This window comes from Medicago truncatula, chromosome 4 (assembly GCF_003473485.1).
Source record: "Medicago truncatula cultivar Jemalong A17 chromosome 4, MtrunA17r5.0-ANR, whole genome shotgun sequence".
In the NCBI taxonomy this organism is placed as follows: Eukaryota; Viridiplantae; Streptophyta; class Magnoliopsida; order Fabales; family Fabaceae; genus Medicago; species Medicago truncatula.
The window spans coordinates 41,741,378-41,763,485 of NC_053045.1; the positions used below are offsets into that span (position 1 = coordinate 41,741,378).

At 33.5% G+C, this 22,108-nt stretch overlaps 1 protein-coding gene across 1 annotated transcript; it reads right to left on the bottom strand.

Annotated features, from left to right (window-relative positions):
• Positions 1–1,033: 1,033 nt before the first annotated feature.
• On the bottom strand, positions 1,034–16,957 carry LOC11444522 (DNA-directed RNA polymerase I subunit 1). Its single transcript, XM_003607942.4, has 21 exons — positions 16,810–16,957; positions 16,559–16,731; positions 16,321–16,480; positions 15,943–16,230; positions 15,411–15,593; positions 15,132–15,302; positions 13,706–13,871; positions 13,090–13,271; positions 12,038–12,301; positions 11,519–11,607; positions 11,203–11,350; positions 10,565–10,783; positions 9,542–9,856; positions 9,301–9,445; positions 7,368–7,576; positions 6,714–6,916; positions 4,494–4,692; positions 4,144–4,406; positions 3,224–3,364; positions 2,385–3,141; positions 1,034–1,740 (listed from the first exon to the last, which is right to left on the bottom strand). Exons 1-21 carry the CDS (start codon positions 16,825–16,827, stop codon positions 1,147–1,149), a joined length of 4,887 nt encoding a protein of 1,628 aa, XP_003607990.1. The 5' UTR covers positions 16,828–16,957; the 3' UTR covers positions 1,034–1,146.
• Between the last annotated feature and the right edge of the window lie 5,151 nt (positions 16,958–22,108).

The following is a 22,108-nucleotide window of genomic DNA, read 5'->3' on the forward strand; positions in this document are numbered from 1 at the left end:
GCTTCATCTTTAGGTATTGGCGGAAGATATTTAAGTAGTCTACAATTTATATGCAAGTGCAACATACAAGAAACATCATCGGTCTTAATAGTCATCTCACCAATTAAAAGATGAAAGTTGTTTGTATTCTTGTATCACCTATGTGAATGTTGTGCATAGACCATGATTAACCCAACCATAGTTTGTCTCACCAAAGTAGTTAAGTTTAGAGGCACTTATCACATCCTAAAACCATCTGAGATGCTTTTCAATTTATCGAGGTCAAATATGCACATTCTTAGAAAAATAGTAATAAAAACATATCAATGAATTCAATATAAATTACAATGAATATTATATGTCCCTGGTCAGCTACTCCCATCTTAGTATTTGATGGTTGCGATGTATCTTATGGTGGTGGTGGTGGTGGTGTTGATGATGGTGGTGTGGGTGGTTTGATGAGGAACAAGATTTCATGGAAGTAGGACATTATCAACATATTTTGCTCTTTATTTTTAGAGACGCTCATTTGATTTATTATGCTCTTTTTTTCCGTAATAACTTTATTATGGAGTTTGAAGTTGAAATTTTGAGGTTAATTGGTGTTCCATTGTAGATGTGTCATTTACAATGTTTTTTTTTTAGAGTCGTCATTTATTTTTTAAAGACTCTTATTACGATTCTACGAGTCTTTTACAAAACAAAACTCTATAGATTCACGACTATATTTTAATCACCTCCCCACGGCAAAAAAAAAGTAGATTTTGTTGTTCTATTCCCGATCAATCTCTCTCTCTCTTCCATGTTATTGCAAAGTGTTGGTTTCATTTTGACCCCTCCTTTCCCCTTTTCTAAACAGTTTATGAAAGGAGTGGTGATGATATAGTACAACTTAAAGAATCCTTGACTTATTCTAAGAAAGAACCTTTGCCTCTTGGTGAGTTCATTTAATATATGCAACGCGTATTAAAAAAACATTGTATTAGATCTAGAGCTGAGGAATATGTGAGAACGAGAAATGAAATTTCAAACTATAATATTATCTGCAAATAAATTACTTTTCAACCAAATAAATTAATCATAAATTTTTTGCAAATAACAGGTGTACAATAGTGTCAAAATTTGTTGATAGCATTAGATCTAGAGCTGAGGAACATCGGTGCTACATCATATTTCCAGCTTCTGAATCAAGTCAATACACCCAGTTCCCATCTTCACCGGCAAACCGAGACAAATTCTAGAAGAAGGAGTCTCCAAGGTGTCTACCTGCCCATGACGAGCCGCTTCAACAATGAAGTTGGATGCTGTCTCATAAGATATTTTGACAAAAGGGGATGTAGAATCTGCTATCCCCGATCTGGTCAAAGGGCGATAGGAACCAGAATGTGTCATAAAGTCAGCAATAAGCATCAAGTGTCTGATGTTTACCGATATCCCATAAGACTTGAAAACATTTTGTACTTCCCGGATGATGACTTCTTTGGCTGCTTCCACCCCATAGGCTTTTAGTATAGCATGCACGTCATTTGAATAAACATACCTAACTTTCAGATCATCTTCCATCTCCCAAAATGTTTTGAAATGTATACCAGACGTTTGAAGTGCTGGTATTTTTTCTTTAACTGATGACGGAATATCATCCCTTTTACTATCATCTTCACCATAGTAGATTACGCCACTTTCTTTACATGTAATAGCTTTACATTGGCCAACCTTACCAAAGTTCTGGATACAAACCTTCTCGGCTGTTCTCTGAGCAATCTGCATACAGATAATTAAAGAACCGTCAGTTTTATATGATGAGCAAGGAGTAAAATAGAAAATTGACAGTATTCGCTTCCTGGTTTTATTTCACTACATAATTTCATTATAACCCAGTTGTTACTATTTCTTGTCCACATACCAAAGGACCATGCATAGCTATCCTATCAACAACTAAATCCTCTGTCCACTAGGAGGAACCAGTTACATGGAACACAATGGTAAAATGCATTGTCATTAATCAATCATAATGACAGATCATTTAAATACAGAACGCCAATTGAGGCTAGCTGTGATTAGTAAAAACCAGGAGAGGAGGAATTGGATGTGTTGTTGAAGCAAGTACAACTCGATAGGTATCATGGGGCAGTAGCTGAGTCTCAAAGGCCCTGGTCAATGTGTGCTGTCTGTCTAGGGGAGCATCAACTATTATTGGTACTGGAGCTACCAGTAATTAGCTGTTACACAGGCTTGTTCATGCTTTGGGTTTGAAGGTAATGGTAATTGAAGATGCAAGAGCTCCTATAGAGTTAAGGATAGATAGAGTCGTAGCAAATAGAAATCCACAGTCAAACATATTTTTGGAGTTGGGTTACTTAAAAAAGTTCACTATTAAACAGAAAATGTTTTGCAGTAGAAAGTACCTGAGCCAATAATATGTGAGGTTCACCAATAAATTTAAAGTGGATCTCGAAACGCATTCCCCCGGCTTTCACATAAACTCTCCGGTCATATTTTTTGCTCGCGGGTTCAAATTTTCTCTTTTTAGATTTTGAAGTTTCTTCAAGTGTCACATTTTTATCACTGTCATTTACTTCAATATCACTGTCATCTCCATTTACTTCAACACCATTGTCATCTTCATCATCTTTACCATCCTCAGAGACTTCAACGTCCTCTGACTTCTCACCATCATGTGTTTCCTCTTCAGGACCATCATCGTAATCAACCTCATCCGTAGCTCGTTGTTTACTCTTTTGAGCATCAAAACCATCTTCCTCAGCATCCTCTGTATCACCAACTTCGTCGTCATCATCAGTTTGACCATTTTGGTTGGATGCCGATTCATTGCTATGATCATTATCTAAACCATTTGAAGAATTTGATTTGCCTTGAAAATCTTTTATGCCACTAATTCTAGCCAGCAATGAAATGTGATTTTCAATCGCATCCTCCAATTCCCTCACAAAGCCAACTCTTAGAGTTTCCTCCCAGTCTTCAAGGGTAACATCCGTGTATTTGGGATAGTGTTTAGGTTTATGCAGCTTCATTGTAAGCTTATATATACTGCAAATGCGGCCCTCTTTTACAGCTACTGGTACAACAGAAACTTTCATACTCTCAATTATGTCAGCTACTGTAATCTTTTTCATTTTGTCTGCAAGACGAATAGCATCTTCCCTGCAAACAACATATTCACAGAAAATAAACCATGCACAAAAAAAAAAAAAATGGAGAACAGAGAACAATGTCAGTATCTCACATAGATTTGTTGGGCCTCAGGGGGCATGTCATAAAGGGAGTCTTTATGTTTTTGCTGGCTGCCACCACGATCTCGTGCAAACGAGGAATTCCGAGAGTGACATTCATTTCACCTCGACCAGCAAGGTGGAAAGTATTCAAACTGAGTAAAAAAGGGAAAGAGGAAGCCAAAACCGTTAACCAACCACATAAAAGTTACTGATAATTTTACAAAATAACAAAGAAGGAAAACAAACAGATATGCAATCCCAATCACAACGGCTTCTATTCAAGGCACAAATTTCACACATATACAACGAGTCTCCATTTACAATTATCGAGAATTTAATGACCATCAAAAACAAAATTCACCGTTTAGTTTTTTTTTTTGTTCCTTCCAAGTTGTAGCACCAATTGTTCAAAATGCACCGTTTAGTTTTTTTTTAAGAATCATTCCTCTAGTAAGCTTTTTGAGATAAAACCTAATTGAACTCTGTCTCTACTGAGTGAAGAAACATAAACGTGTATTTATCACTAGTTAGATCGAGCCGTGTTCAATAAATACAATTTATGCAAATGTCACGGCCAGCTATTCAAGGTTTCAACGAGATTGTGAAAAAACTTAAGATCAAGTGGTTTAAGTGTATCGCCAGCTACTATTCATTGCTTGAAGGACCTCTATTTCCCATAAATTATTTGTTCAAGTTTTTTGTGAAGTGTAACTATTCCTATTCGATTTAAACTCAAGATGAAATTTCCACTTCAAATAGTGTGCTTATCTGTAGCAGCTATAAGGATTACAGTGATCATAAAAGACTGGTGCCATAATTTAATTATTCATGTTATTTCGTGAAATAGATTGATCAAAAAGACATCTTATGGTGTCATGATGGTATGTGTAGAAAATGAGGACAAAAGTTTATCACAATTCAAATAACTTACGTCATCTGTGTTGCTGGTTCTCCAACAGACTGAGAAGCTAACACACCAACTGGCTCACCGGGTTGAGCAAGACTTGAGACATACTTGTGTTCCATCACCTGTAGGAAATCTGCTTCTTTCATTGAACTGGAATTTCTCTGTTTTGAAGAAAAATCACGAATGAAGTTTTCTGCTTTTCCTTTAAGAGCGTCAGGCAACTTGTTAATATAAGGACTAGACCTATCTAGCTGACGGCAACAGTTGCTGTAAATCAATTCTTTATTCTGAAAATAAAGAACAAATACATAAACCACTGATACAAGATCTATATGTAATTTATGGTTTTATTAAAATATTAAACAAGTTCATACAATTGACAATGCTTCAAATTTGTTGATAAAGCTAGTTTGATGGACATCCACACCATCTTCTCCATAGTGAAACTGAATAATTGACCCATCAGAATCACGGACAGTATGATCATAACAAACTTTAAGAGACTCCAGGTTTTTCATTAGACATCTTTGCAGGTAACCACTCCTAGATGTTTTGACTGCAGTGTCAACTAATCTGTGAACAAAAGATGTCATTTATCAGGATATATGAGGTAAAACATATGATGACCAGAAATAGAATACATTAAGCCTTGTATCTGAAAAATATCACCACATTTTCACAAACAAAACCCAGTGAGCTTGCACAAGTTTTGGTCCATAAACTGGTGATTCTAATTTAAGATAACTTGCATTGTTGCACTTAATATTAAAATCATTCATCTGCTTTCACCTAGCAGGTTAGGCTTTGGGGATAGATGGTTCATGACATGACATGACATGGTATCAAAGCCTAAAATAATATCAAGATATTTATATCTTCTAACACTAACAATGACATTGGGCCCCACACATATTATATCCAGTCCTACACAGTTCATGCTCCAATTATCCATATTTTTTGGGAGTGAATGGGGTAAGTGAAGATCCCACATTAGTTAGGTATATGGCCAAAGTAAACTACTCTAATAAACGACGACTTATTGACACAGATGAACTCTACAAGTAACAAAAAACCTAATTTTCACTGAAACATTCGGAAAAGGGTATTTTTTGATGGTTTCTCCTAAAGGTCTTCCACCTGAATTTAAAATATATTCTATTTCTCCCAATTTTCTCAATGGCACCACTAATAGTCTACCCCTACTACTTTTAAACAACCAATCAAGAAAAAACTAGGCATTTCCTAAATTTGTGTCATGTAACCCAACTTCATGGATCATGAGTATTTAAACTGACAGTTATTTTGCACATTCCTTTTCTAATATAAGCTATAAAATTAAAAATAAATTAAAACACTAGCTAATGTGTATAAAACATATTTACCATATTTAAAAAACAAAATACAAAATATAATGGTCTCTTTTCAAAGAAGAACGATATATGTGCAAGAAGTGCAAGCTGTATGCACAATCTGGACTAAGAAAACATAACTAAGGGACCCGGGTAATACACCACCCAAGGGCATCCATGGGACAAAGGGAGTATATGAGGAGTTTTAAAAAGTTGGTGTTTCCAAGTATGAAGAGTACTAGCAACACTCGTTTTCCAACAGTCTACACTCCTTCTCTTACTGGGTGAAATCAATGTGAGTCTACACTTTTAAAATGAGGCCTGCATAAATTGGCAGAACCTGGGTTTCATCCAATAAAAGTGTGAGTGTTAGAGTGGATGTTGAAAAGAGAGTGTTGCTAGCACTCCTCTTCCAAGTATTATTCCTCTATACTCATAATCTATTGCACTAATAAAAATGACAATGGTGTAACTTGACTTGATGGTCTTGCCATATTTCCTGGAGACCATAGAAGAAAGCACATTCATGATTAAAAAAAAATTCAAAAGATTATTTGATGAAAATAAATTATTAAAGTTCAGGCTTTTAATATGTAATAAACAAGTGCAAAACTTACTAGACACTTTGGGCTTTCTAACAAACAAAAAACAAAAACTATTCTCTTTCCAAAATCAATCACAACAGACAAAAGTTGTATATCTGATCGTCCCATGCATCTGCATGAGACTGTGAAGTATACGACTATTACCTATTGGTTTGTCACCCAGATGTTAAGCAAAGAAACGAAGACTTTCTCATTTACTCACCTTATGTTTCTATTTGATTTCATGAAGTGATTCATTCTGTTTATATTTGAAGATACTCTTGCCCATTAAAATTTGATTTGATGAAGTGATTCATTCTGTTTATATTTGAAGATATTGTAGTCATTAAAGTTACATAGTAACTAGTAACTAAAGTGATTGGTTTTGCCAACAGTATTGTCAAATATCGGCCATTGCGGTGGCAGATTTTTTGACAACTAAGATGTCCAATGTGCGAAGGATGGTGGCGCCATGGCATTTTATGGCAAATATGGAGGCTTAACTGATGGATTTTTTTTACTAATTGCCATGGTCCACCATCCACAATCGATAACACTGTATTTGAAACATATAAGCATGCAGTATTATGGGCCATTAATAGCATTATTACACAAACAATTAATAGCATTTTGATTCATAATCCTGAAGCTTTTGTCTTACCCTTCTCGACCAGCCATACAATGAAAGTAATATTCCTGTGGACGAAGAGCTGTAAGAAACCGATCAATGATGAACCCTCCTGCTCTGGGGGAACAATCCCATGATGGAAAGCAAGGTAAGGTCTTTCCAGAAACCATACGTGGGACTCTTTTTCCTTCCAACTCTTGTTGGCCAAGATGAGAAGATATCTGCTGGAAGTTGACCTGTTCAAAAGCATATGAAATCATCTTCATATCAAAAAAATGGCAATAAAAAAATATACAGATGACTGGTGGTATCAATTGCAAAAGATAAAAATGGACTTGGGATAATGTGTTTCAGAAACAACACCAGAACAGTTCATGTTATCAAAAAAAAAAAAAAACTATAAAACAATTGCCAGACTAGTTATCAATGTCTGGTTAATAAAAGAATCGATCAAAACCAAATGCAAACAAACTTAAATTACCAAACTGTCTTAATACCAGAATAGATTTTAACTTAGGTCCTAGGCACAAAGTTTTAGGACTTCAAATAGGTGTTGTATGAAAGAGACTTGAGCATTCGGTATATTCAAAGGAAGTACACACAATATGTAGTATGTATAGTGCTCTGTATCCTTATATGCAAACAACTAAGATAAATAGTGTGATGTAGATGCAACAATACTCTTACCATACTGCCCTTAGCTCCAGATGTAGTCATAAGAGAAATCCAATTTTTTCCTGAGGGTTTTAATGATCCTTTAGATAGTAGCTCCTTCAATACCCCTGAGCTAGTTCTGGAGTTAAGATTACTTATCATCTTCCTATCTAAGTATGTTATGGCAGCTTCTCCATTACTGCGTATTTTTTTCTCAACATTCAACTGCATTGTGATTGGATCTGAAATACCAAATATGTCAACGCATTAATGTTTTACAAAAACATATAAACAGTAATAAGGAAATGCCAAGTACACCAGGAAAGAAAACTACAAATTGGAAGCCTGTCTAGCACTATGTTGATAACAGAATACAAAATTTTAAATTAAAAATACAAAATGCTTTATCCAAAATATGATTTATGTGTATGTCAGTATGTGTACAAGCATATATATGATGAAATGCATACACCAATCTGTCATAACATATTGGATTGCATTCCCACTAGTTTCCATTTCCAGGAATAACACTAATCTAATATGAAATAAGCCCATCGGAGATTAGTTGAATAAGATGAGAATAAATTGGATAATGAAACCCCTATGGAAGATGTTTTCTTCCATGCTCATTTGGAAGACATGTTTGATTCTTAAGGGTCACAAACTGCCTATTCTTGCATGAGAAATTATATTTATTGCAAGACATTGAAACCAATTTTCACACATTATTTGTTCAGTTGATTCACCAACAATTACTTTTTGTCTTGAAAAATAGGTAAAAACAAGCCATTGAGGCGGGTTTTAAATTTGAAGAGATAGTAAATGTTCTTCCAGGCTCATAACTATATTCTGAAAGTGTAAATTCAATGGGAAAGATGGCAATACATGTTCAACCAACTTCTTTGTGGTTGCTTAAAAGTCTCCTGATTTAAAAAGAAATCATTTAATTAGGAAAAAAAATATTTTCTTTCAAACAGAGAGAAGATAAATTCACAAATAAATCATTCGCCTCAAGAGGTGACCATACATAGGTCCGCATTTCAAGCAAAAATGTTCCTAGCTATTAATGAAGATACATCAATTTATCTAGACAGTTATCCCCACCGCATCAGTCAATGGTGATGGAGAAGAGCACTCGTCCTATCTAATTGGTCTTGGGTCTTGGCAATTCTTCTATGAAGTACTCCCTTCGTCTCTAAATAATAGTCGTTTAAGGTTTATGCACGATTATTAAGAAAATGATTAATTGTGTTGATTTTGATGGTAAAATTAGTTTCATTTGCTAAAACACCCTTATTAATTGTAGTTAGTGGAGTAGTTAAGTTGGATGAAATTCAATAAATAAGGGTATAATAATGGAAAGAAAAAAAATAAATGCTGCGTTGGAATTCTAAAGTGACAATTATTTTGAGAAAAAGAAAAAAAATGGTAAGGAGACAATTATTGTGAGACGGAGGGAGCATGAAGAACCAAACACACTAACAATAAGCCTTGGAGTATAAAGGGTTAAAGGTATACATTAAACATGTCAAAAGCCTGAATATTAACTTTCATTTTCAATTTAGTGCGTGTTTGCATAAACATGTCATTAGTTGCTTATTTAGTAAATGTTTATCACACGAGAACTCATATAGTAAGCATTTGCGCATTAACTAATTTTCAAAAACATAACTGAAAAACTTGTTGAAATCATTTTAAACCAGCTAACAGAAGCAACATAAACCAGACAAAAAACTTTTCCAACCACCCTTGATTCTTATTAGAGTCAACATCCGTCATAACTATCATTCTGGGAATCAATCACCTTAACGTTAAATCAAAACACACTAATTACCTACTCAACATAGCATCAATATCTTGTTGTCATAAAAAATAATACTTTTGGTGTATCTTCCTTTACTGGCTAACCTTTTTTAAAACACAAAAAACATGCATCTACCAATTACCAATTGTAACTTCATATTACCTATATTTTCACTCTCCATGACTCCAATGAATTCACGATGAACAATGTCACCGATTTCCTCGCAGCTTTCAAGTTGATTTAGTCTTTCACTATCTTTTCCTACTTTTATCAGAAGATCATCAACCCCACAAGTGAACCCATGCATCTGAATGACAAAATATATTATATTTTTGCAGGATAATTAAATCTTATAAAATATATTGTATTAGCAAAACTAGAGAAATGGTGACTACTGACTAACCTGTAAAAAGTTTGTGAACAGCCGACTTAATGCCGAAAGAAGAATGCCAGCAGTATTTGAGCCATAAAACTCTTGCACTGTATGCACCATTCCATAGTCACCAAATTGAGCCTTATCAACTACACCGCGCACCAAATCATTTCTATATATCAACAATTTATCCTCAAGCTCATCCTTCTTTCTTGATGTATCTTTAGTGTGTTTTTTTATTTCCCCCGTTTGAGTCTTAAAAAAACTAGATGGGATTTTTGCGTTCTTCTCTACGGTAAATGGTGGGCGACCTTTAGTGATATAGCATAGCAATGCACTGATAACCTTGACAGTAGTAGAAGCAAAAATTACTTCACGCAACGACAATGGCATAAAAAACAAAGAACGGAATAGACCCAAGAACGAAAAATAAGAAGCCGGTGTTGTCAGACAACAGAGCTATAGCTCTATAGTGTAGCTGAATCTAAACAAATCACTATTGTTCCATAATAGGCTATTTAGTACAAAGTGTTGTTAAATAGAAGCTATGGCTTGTCAGAATTCTAATAAATACACTATTTATCGTGATCCCCAATTGACTAAGAAACAAGATTTAACACATGCTGATTCATGAATTTAATAAACTTCAAAACAATACACGGGGGGAGAAAAGGACAAAACAAAAAGGTTACTGCAAGTTTATTTAGGGATAGTCTGTTTCACGGAATCAAAAATTACTCCGAGGATTAACTTCCCTAGAAAAATAAATATGGGAATTCGATTCCTGGATTTTTTTTTAAATTCGGCGCACAAATTAATATTCCTAAGAAAATCGTAGTAATAAAATATACTACTAAAATGAGTTCAATTTCCCCCCTTCTCACTTGGAAATAAACCTTTATACCCCAGGAATATTCTCAACCTTATAACAAATATAGGTATACTCACTCCTTACCAATGTACTTCCGGAAACGTGATTCCTAGACTTAAAGTAAACACCCCAATTAGATAGTAGCCTTTTATAACATCTGAAGGGTAAAAATGTATAGTAACCTGTTTTCCTGTCCACAGCGGCTCTGGCTTGAATATTGCTGGAGGAAACAGAAACATTTCACTCTCAGAGTTTGACATTAAAACTTTCTGTCCTGGTTTGCAAGAAAAAGAGCCCATCCCAGTCATGGATACACCAGAACTGTAGAGAAGTTGATTGAATTCTTGACAGCTCAAAAAGGTGTCTTTTTTTGTGAGAAGTGCAGCACTTACAATATGATCCTGGAAAATTTGTTTGAAATGGGAAAAATAAACTTCAGAAACTCACCCAAAAAAATCATCTATATAATAAGAAAACAGTTTTTATTAGCCTAGCGGCACACTCTTATTGTTTGCCGGCATAAGTGCCACACATTCTTGTGTTTGTGTTCTCTCCGTCGATTTATTTATGCCCTTGCCACATACTGCATGGGTGACCTCTACTATATATAAGTAAAGGTCACTAACTACTTATGCCAATAGATGAGGCCCAACAGTAGATTTGTTTGCTTGTGATCTATTGGTCATGGGTATACTTGAGATTTGGGGAAACATCCTCTCAACCCCCTGGAGTTAAGATGCATGTGTGTGATGCATCTCATTCTCTCTTGACCCCCCGCTATGTTGGGATCCAAATGTTTTTTAATTATGTATGCAAATACCTGAATCAAGGCTCTGATTGGATCACCACTTGTAGGCTTCACATATTGGTTGTTGGCATTTACAATATTGTAAGCTTCAGCACGTGAAATTTCATCTTGTGGAAAATGAACATTAATCTCATCACCGTCAAAATCAGCATTGTATGTACTGAGATCATGAAGAGAAGCAAAAAGAAATATAAACAAATTAAGCAAAGATATTCATATAATACATGAAAATAAGTTCTCAAAATATAGTCAAAAGTATTAATAAATAATATTCTTCACATACATATAATGCAATCAGACCAAGCTCAAAGAATGAATATAATGTTACCTGCAGTTTGCATAATGCATGCGTACCGTTTTCTCCCCCTTTAGAACGCGCACTACATGGGCCATTATACTAGGTTTATGAAGTGTTGGCTGCAACAGAATGCAAAGTCAAATTCAAACCATAAGGTACTGATGACTATGTTCGTATCACAATGATTTAGAAACATAGTCTTCAGAAAACGGCATTATGTTCATTGTGATTGTGGTATACAGTACCCAAGATAATGACATCAGTATAACTTTTGCCAACTTAAAGAAAAACAGGATTTTAACTCAAAAATTAAAATGAAATGCATATCCGCATACTTCTGTGTGCACGATCATGCGCTAACAAATGTATTTGTATGTTATGAACCACGTCAACTTTTCAACGGATGTGATAGTTCCAGCATTCTATTTTCATATAGAGTTCTCATTATTTCATGTTATTTTAAAAGGTCAAATATCATTAAGGGAATACAAGACAATGCTATATTTATTATTATATTATTAAAACACATCAAATGAGATAATGCATTACCTGTCGATTAACAAGCACTACATCGCCATCCTTCAAGTGACGATACACAACTTTTCCTTCAAATTCATGTTCATGTATCTTCCCATGATGCATAATAACCCCTCTTGAGGATTGTAATCTCCTTGATGTTGAAGAACGTAAACTCTTATCTTTCTGAAGCCTGAGTGTTGATGTTTTATCAGTATAGAGTATCGCACCTGGATGGGTGTCAGGACCATTTAGGATAGCGTCCATTAACTTGGCTGAATTCCAAGGAGTCACTCTCTGCAATATATTAAAACAACAAAAAAACAATGGCAGGAAAGAGATTATCATACAAAATAGTAAACAATTACAATATTAAAAAATGACGGCATGCGTTATCATTGGTTTGTCAACGTGTTAAATTTACTACATTACACGTTTACACATCACAATATAGTAAAATCTTAATCTATGTTTCTAATGCTCAGGAAGAATTAAAAAGCCAAAGTTTGGCTGCCGAGAACAAATTACTAACCAGATGAATAAGAATGCTTGTCAAATTACACATCACAATATAGTAAAAAATGACGGCATGCGTTATCATTGGTTTGTCAACGTGTTAAATTTACTACATTACACGTTTACACATCACAATATAGTAAAATCTTAATCTATGTTTCTAATGCTCAGGAAGAATTAAAAAGCCAAAGTTTGGCTGCCGAGAACAAATTACTAACCAGATGAATAAGAATGCTTGTTTCCTTTAATTTACACAGGTTGTAACACGGGAAAAGATGGTTTTTTCTATCTAAGATCATCAGATTTATATAAGCAGCAAAGACATTTTAGAGTAGATAAATGAGAGAAAATGTGAAGACAACTTTTCTATATTTCTAAATATGAATTTTTGATCTTGAAGATCAAATTACAAGAGAATTTTGATGATCACTATCCACCACCACTCACAGTGGTGCTAAGTAACCTACACCAACTCATAACAAACTCTCATAGAGGCAATTAAAATCAGTTTAGGTTGATGTGACGAAGCAGTACAAACACAATAAAAGATATGTAGTTACAACTCTCACCTCAGGATATGTTAACCTTAGAGCAAAATATGGGGGAATCCCAATTTCATTGACTGCTAAATAAGGATCTGGTGAAATGACAGAGCGGCATGCATAATTAACCCTTTTTCCCATCATTTTCTGGCGAAAGATGCCTTCCTTCTTGTCCAGCAACTGACATATTCCAGAAGCATCTTTTTGGCCTAGGCCAAACAGAAAGTAACATGAATTCAATGTAGGTAAAAGAACTATTACCAAGAAATCTGAAATAGCTACTAAATAACATTGTTAGAATGATCCACAGGCTCATCTTATGGAATTGAAATTTTGTTTTCAAAAATATGTTATTGACTTCTGGTTTCTTTGACAATTTGCATTTTACATTTTGTGATTAATTTTTCCTCCATCATTATATTATTTCTTCTTTTATATATTATTAAAAAAAAAAATAGGAGATCCTTTTGCAATCATTACATACAAAATCATGTATACTTTCATTTGGTGTATTTGCTCTTTAACTAATTTAATTAGGTCAAATTTTAACTATCGACCAATTACAAGCCAACAAAAATACACAAAGCTCCACATTACTATTCCAAAATAAATTAAACAAAATGATACCAAATGAAACTCTTACTTCTTAGAGAAGTTTTATTGTCAAATAGGAGGTTTACAGATCCCTGAAGATCCTGCCACCGCCTTAGAATATAATATGCATCTGACTTGGTTCGATGGGCATCTGCCAAGGATATGTTGGACTCTAAAACCTTACTCAACAGAACAGTTTGAGGATGCTCCGCCACCTACAAAAGACATTGAACAAGTAATTAAGCATAAGTAGGATGAAATAATGACAAACTTTATGGGGTACAGACCCATCATATGGTCCACAATGGATCAGTCATCAGTCCATTTAGTATGCAATAAAAATAAGCCGTCTTAATTGCGGTACGCCCCTAGCTGCCTTAATTGTGCTAGGTGTGAGTAATAGAAACTGAAACCACCATTGATGAAGCTTGGGAGAAGTTAGTTAGAGTTTGTTAGAAGAGAGAGAAAGAGAGAAAGTGAGAGAAAATTGTATTCTGTTATTATTGATTGAATCTCACAAGTACAAGAGTATATATATAGATGAATAGGATAAGCTAGAGATATGTGACACATGTCACAATCTAATTGGCTAGAGCTCAAGACTAATGAGCTAGTTACTTAACTGTTACAAACTTAACCTCATTCAACTATTACAAGCTTAATCTCTATCTATACTCTAACAGTGAGGGGATGGGTTTAGTTCCAAATTGTCTAAAGATGCAGCTTATTTAGTGCTTATAAGGCTTAGGCAGTCCTAGTGATATAAGTCATTATTGTAAGATTAAGTTAAGCCCTACCTAAACTCGAATTCTTTTAAGGTATCAGCGCTTCACATCCAAGAGTGTAGCCCGAGGCATGAGGGGGTATCAGAAAGCCGCCTTAATTGGGTCATCCAAATTTAATTTGTTTACACTCCAGGCAAGTAGCCCTAGGTGTAAGGGTGATGAAAGGAATTTTTTTTAATTGCAATCTGCCCTTAGCCACCTTGAAAATTCAAGCCACCTCCTATATAAATATATATATATATATATATATATATATAGAGAGAGAGAGAGAGAGACAACACACACACACAGGCGCGCATGCAACATAAATTGTTCTTCACACTACAAAAATTGGTTGGTCACAAATATTACTACATAATATTAAAAATAGATCATAATAATATATCACATTTTGACAATTAAGTTACTGATGAAACTTAGAATATTTTATTCTAAAAATCAATAGGGCATTGGAACCTTAACCCCCACACCTGCCCCCATTAACTGTTGAAATTTGGGCTTAACTCATCCTTACGAAACCGGCTTGGAAGGTGAGGAGTGCCTCGTCTTTATAAACTCTTATCAAGAGTCCTATCTATCCAATGTGGGATTCGGGTTTTTCCCAATACACCCCCTCATGCCCAGCGTATTACACGCTGCCAAAACACTAAAGAAATTTTTATATCAACATTTTCGTATAGCCGTACTTACATTATCGCCCGCTTTCAATGGGGGGCGGAATTTGATTGGCGGAACGAAAATGTTTTCCAGAAAGAACATTGAGTGACCGGCTTTCTTTCCAAAACCTTGATCTTGAATGTCGCTGATATGCGAGCACAGCCTAGATTCATTTTTCCACAAAAGCTTTATCATTTCCTGAACCTATAATTTGAATAGTGAATTATTAAATCAAATGATCAATACACTTAAACTTGAAACACAAAGGAGCTATAGATAAAGTCAGTAAGCCAATGTTTCCAAGAAACTAACCTGCGAGGGTAGCAAAGATCCAGAAAGTGAAGATTGCTCAACAAGCTTAATGGACAATATTTGATTATTTCCATTACTATTTCCAGCACCACCAGAGGTAATATCCTCTTCATCGGCTTGAACATCTGCAGCTTTGGCTGATGAAATAACATTTGCTCTGGCTTGAACAGATGAGAGAGCTTTCTAGAACCATCAACCAGAGCCCAAATATGGAGAAGTGGAAGGAAAAGAAAAACAGGAATTAGACATTGCAGCAAGAAATACCTACAAGCTTGAAACTATGGACATGACAGTGTATCTTGTGGTACAAATCATGTACACTTCATATGAAAATGCAATATGCACAATAAATTTAAGAACTTCACAATGTTCGAGTTTCAAACTTCTCATAGTCAAAACCCATGATTTTTCATAATAATCACAGGTGACAAACTTGAACAACTTTTTTCTTTTCATACTTGAAAATTGGAACCATCAGAAACAATTAAAAATAAGAAGCAGAAAGGAGAGATTGGAGATTAAAGTATTTTACCACGTTGAAGCGTCCAAAGGTTGGTTTAGTAATTTTAGGACTGATGCATCCACAATTTAGACACTTCTTGTAGTCCTTCGCTAGAAACTCATATATAACAGACATTGCCTCGGAAAATTGAAGGGAGGTCCAACTTTCTCCCAGTTGCTCAGCACCACTCCATTGGCTATCATCATCATCATCATCAACTGAATCAATGGTTTCATTTAGTTTAATTTCACCTAAACTTTTAGCCTTGCTAATATTCCCTTTCAAAATGAGCTCCAATTGGGACGCACGCCTTTTCACCTTGAATCATAATCATGAGACGAGACGATGTGAACAATATATCTTATGACAAGCACAAAAACAATGAAGGAGAAATCAATATATATTTACCTCATCCCTACTAGCCCTAAAATAGTGGCAAGAGAAACACGTTCTATTTAGAATTTTGCCAAGAAAAAGGAACATCAAAGGATTGTAGACAGGGGAAACGAGCTCAATATGACCAAAATGACCCGAGCAATGGTCTTTGGACATGCCACAGGATTCACAACTGCATCAAGGAATACAATAATAAATACAAGTTACAAAGCATGAAAATGATAATATGAATTGAGAATCGAGTACATACTTAGACCTATTGTCCAGTAAAGGACCGAAAGCAGGATCATATAAACCGCCGCGAACAGGATGACCGATGTTATTGCAGAGATTTGTATCGGTAACCTTGACGCGACTACTCTTAAGTAACTCTTCATTGGTTAGAAAACTGAAAGCCACCGATTCAATGGCATTCGTTGCGCCCTGCGAAGAAGAAATGAATGATTAAGAAATTATTGAAGAAGAGAGATTGAATGAGTTTGTGGATGAGATGATTCAAACCTCGTTGGCGAGAGCCATGTTGATGCTGCTCAGAAGGAAGAAGAAGAAGAAGAAGAAGAAAAGAGTTCAGAGAAAGAGCACGACGGCTGAAGTAGGGTTTAAGGATTGTGGTGATTCGGTGACAAAATCACTTTTTTGCTTGTTTTTATTTTATTTATTCGCGTTTCAGAATGTGAACTAGTTTAATTTTTATTTTATTTTTAGGACAACTTTTTAATTTAATAAAATATAAGTTATCTTATGCATTTTAGGACAACAAATGTAACCAAAAAAAATATTATGCATTTTTTTTATTGTTTTGTAATGTTAAATAAAAAATTATTTTAAATCAAAATATAATATACACCTATTTTTTTGTCAAATATATATATATATATATATATATATATATATTTTAATTAAATTAAAAACTTATTTATCAATAACTATTTATCAAATCATCTTAAATGCATTTGTAAATTAACAATTTGTGTCGCTTTAATTTATTACACTATGTGCCCCAAATAAAATCTATATAGAGGTTTAATAGATTTTTTTTGGTAGTGTTCGGAGTTCGAACCTTTAACCTTGCATATATTATATAGTGTCTTACCAACTGAGTTAAGTTCGTAGGACAGAGATTCATCATATTTATTACTATGATCGGAAACGTGGTTTTTCAACAAAAAAAAAACTTGAATCGTTGCATAATTAGATTAATTCTTATTCAAAAACCTAACTTAGTTGCAAAACATAAAAACGTTGGCAAAAACTATGATCAAATACTTAAATCTTGATTGAAAATGAGTTCAATTAGAGTTTTAACTATTACAACGATTATTTAACACAATCTTAGGTAGTGTTTGGCCCAGCTTATTTCTGACTTTTCTACACAATAAAAGGAGAAGTTGGACCAAACACATTTCTTGAGAAGCACTTAATATAAAAAGTTGCTTATTTTTATAGTGTAAAATACACAAATAAAGTAGTTTTGCTAAAGTTGTTGAAACTAACTTCTAAAAGTTCTCGGCAACTTTTTTCTATGTATTCCCCTTCGAATCCTATTGAGCACGTTTATTTTTCATTTTAATTGATTTTTCAGACGGCATGCATGTGCTCTTCAATTGCTAATTGCTATGTATTATTTTTTGTTTGTTTTGAATTTTAATTTTTTATATTGTTTAGTAATATATATAAGGAATTTTTTCTTTCATTTTTAAATATTTTAATAGTTATTAGATCTTAACAAGGCATTTTTATCCAAAAAAGAATCATAAGTGAGGTAATCGTTTATGAAATATCTTCAAAAATTACTTAAAATCATAATGTATGAATTTTTAATTTTTATATATCTTAATCACCCCTTTATCTATAATATTTTAAAAAAAATTGTTTCATTTTCCCCTAAAAAAATGATTGTTTCTTTTAAATATATTTATTTATTTAATAATTTCTTTTGAAATATGAACTTTCTTAAAAATAAATCATTTAAATAAAAATATTATCAAACACTTGAACATAAAATATATTTTGAAATAAAAAGTAGCATTTACCAAACAACTTTAACTTCATTTCTAAAGCTCATATTTTTAACTTTAAGTTTAAAGTAGTTTCTATGCCTCAAAAAAGTTGGGTCAAACACACCCTTAGTGTGACAACGATTAAGTAATGCTACAGTAAGCAAATTTACATACAATAAATCACTATGAGCTAAATTATGTAATTTATGAACAAATCAAATAAATTTTGCATGATTGTAGAGATATGCACCTAAATCAATATGCTTGCGTAAAAACAAAATCTTTAACAAGAAATCTAGTAGTCCCTCCGTCCCTGAATAAGTGACCTATTTGACCATTTCACACAGATTCAGAAAAGTGTAAAGATGGAAGAAAGAGAGTGATACTTTTACTGAGTTGCCCTTGTCATCATTTTGAAACTTTTTCACTTTTAAATAATGATTACTTTCTTTGTTCCACTACAAACTTTAATATGGGGACCACAAAAGTATTTATAAGAGGTAAATCTGTCAAATTTTACTTAGAAATCTGAGAAGGTCAAGTATTATAGAACAAATATTTTTTACAAATTGGATTTGTAACCTTAGAAAGTTTTTTGTGGCCTAATTCAATTTCCTCACAATGTGAGAGAATTTCTTCATATTCCACCGTAAGTGTTTAAATGTTTGATTACAAGCAGAAAATCCTTGAGCCTTATTATCCTAAACACCTTCTGAATCAATTGCCTTCAACTTGTGTTGAATCATGCAAACCTCAAATTTTGAATCACTTTAAAATACGGCCTTGTTCTTCAACTTGAACAGTTACAAATCCAATTTTGAAGACTTCAAATTTAAATCTTCAATCTATGATCGATCCAGCCTATTTCATAGCTTGAAGAACACACAACCTAAAACCCTTGAAAATCCTAATCTAGGTGAAAACAAATGGTTTTCTTTCTTTCAACCTATGCGCAATCGAACAACTTTCACTTTCAGACTAAAAAATTTGAACACTCGTTGTACATTGAAGTCCTATCTAAGTCTACGAGGGAGAAGATAAAAGTTAAACCTCGACGAATGGGTGAATGAGGTTTACATAGGAAAACGAATGAAAAATTAATTATGATACATCAAAACTTCAAAAAAAATCGTGGGCATGATTCAACTCATAATATTGATGATTTGAATCAATATTTTTTTTATGAAGTTGATTTGAATCACCATATAGTTGATTCGAGTCACAAGTGTTTTAGGTGTCTAAGAACCAACTTTAATCGAGTGATTCAAATCATTATTTTGAATCAACATATCCACTTGGTTGATTGAAATCACCCTTTAACATGATCTGAATCACCATTCATCGTGATTCAAATCACGAACGAAATTAAAAAAGACTCGAGGCTTAAATACACCATTAATGATTTATTTATTTTGAAATGACCAATATTAGTAATTAGTTGTTAGATTACTTTTTTTCCTTCGTCCAGGTTTGAACCCAAGACCTTAAACTCATTATCCCTTAGCTCAAATCAGTTGAACTACTCAACCCCTATACATCATTAATGAACATGTCATGTCGCAACAATGACCCAAAAATGGGATGGGTGGAAAATTCAGAAAATAGAGAACATGGGACTAAACAATCAGTTTTTTAAATGGGAAGAAAAAAGCTTAATTAATTTTTTTTTAAATAGGGGACTAAAACTACATTTAAGTCAAACTTATTCTAATGCATGTTTGAAAAATAATTATCTCAAAGGTTACGATGATTTTTTTGAAGAGAATGATGCTTATAGCGTTTTATTAGTAAGAAACTAAGTTATACATATTGATATATCAATATAAGTAATGAAACTAACCGAAAATGTGGCTACCCCTATTAACGTTTGACCAACTTTATTTGTCTGTCTTCAACTACATTCAACATGAACATTTATGTATTGAGATGCAAAGCTACGTCTACAAACTGATATAACATATCCAATTCCGTAGCATTTTCTCAAATGTTAAAATGATTTAATAAGACATGATTGTAATACATTTTCATGGATTTTAAACTTATGCATGTTTCCAATCTAGTTTTATTTGATCTTAAGACATTGAGAATTATTGATAAAGACATACTTACATCATCTAATCTAAACTTAGATTTAACAACACTCAAAACAAACCAAGCCATATTTTAGGAAACAACTATGTGGAGTTATGGTGGTGTCAGAGACTCTAATTACAGAGGTTTCTTGTTGCAACAAAAAACAACTGCATATCCATAATCTCTATAAGACTACAATTGAACTTTTTAAGTACATTTTTTTTAGGAAAACTTTTTTAAATGCATTTAGAGCCCGTTTATTATAGATTTTTTAAGAAAAAAAACCATTTTTTTTAAGAAAATAATCACTTTTAACAATGTTGCATCCGTTTATTTTAGCTTTTTAAAGAAATCAGAATCTAAAAAAATTTAAAAACAGTTTCAAATGAGGAGCTGCTCTTATAAAAAAAAAATAGAGGAGAGAGAAAATATGTATTAAAAGATTGAACTAATTTTGTAACAAAAAATCGCTTTTATGTCAAAATCACTTTTATTTTAATACATGACAAACGGACCCTTGAACCAACACTTTTAAACGTGGATCGAACATGTCGATTTAATCAGTTAAATTGGAAATCGACCATTTTGTGAGTTTGTTCAATTTATTTTGAATTATAGTCTAATTGAACTGGATCAAACCGTGTTGAACCACAATTGATCCATAAATGTTTGACTTTTTTTTTTACTATTTACTACTACTTTTGTATGTTTGTTTATTAGTCATTCAAGGCAACCAAAATTAAACCAATTAAACATAACTCCCAAACGTCGTAGGTTTCAGTTTTTTTTTAAAGGCACTTGTCAAAGGAAAATAAAAGTAATTAGTTTACATTCAACAAATTTTTAACTTTTAAAAGTTAAATTTATTATTTTTCATAATTTTTCAATACAATATTTATATTTTTGTCCTCTTAACCAATACCTTAAGGACATTCTTTAACATTTCATTTTTTAAAACATCGATGTTCCTGAAGAAGTTTTATAGTGGCTTGAGCTAAAAGACCAAAAGAATTATATGCAGAAGGTCTAGAGTTCAATCAATTGTTTACTACTCCTCACAAAACTAACTACTAAAATTTATCCATATAAAAAAACACCAATTTAAATAGTAAAATATGCGACTTATCAAACACTACACGATGGGCAGTTTATGCAATATCATCTACAAAATCATTACTAAAGTTTTGGTCCAGCGTCTCAGACCTATTCTTAATAATATTATAGGCCCTTACCAAAGCAGCTTTCTGCCTGGTAGGGGAACTTCTGATAATTCCATTGTTTTGCAGGAAATTATTCATTACATGAGAAGATCTAAGAAGAAAAAAGGATTTGTGGCGTTTAAGCTTGACCTTGAGAAAGCCTTTGATAATGTTAATTGGGATTTTCTTAATTTTTGCTTGCAGGATTTTGGTTTCCCAGACATCACCATCAAGCTCATCATGCATTGTGTTTCCTCATCTACATACTCTATACTGTGGAATGGAAACAAAATGCCTCCTTTCAAGCCTTCACACAGTCTCAGACAGGGTGATCCTCTATCACCATATCTCTTTATTCTTTGTATGGAGAAACTCTCTCTCGCTATCAGCAACGCTGTTTTTCAAGGAGATTGGGAACCAATCCAAATCACAGGCACAGGGCCCCAAGTATCTCACCTTCTTTTTGCAGATGACGTCCTACTCTTCATCAAAGCTAGAAATTCTCAGCTTAGATTTGTTACAGATTTA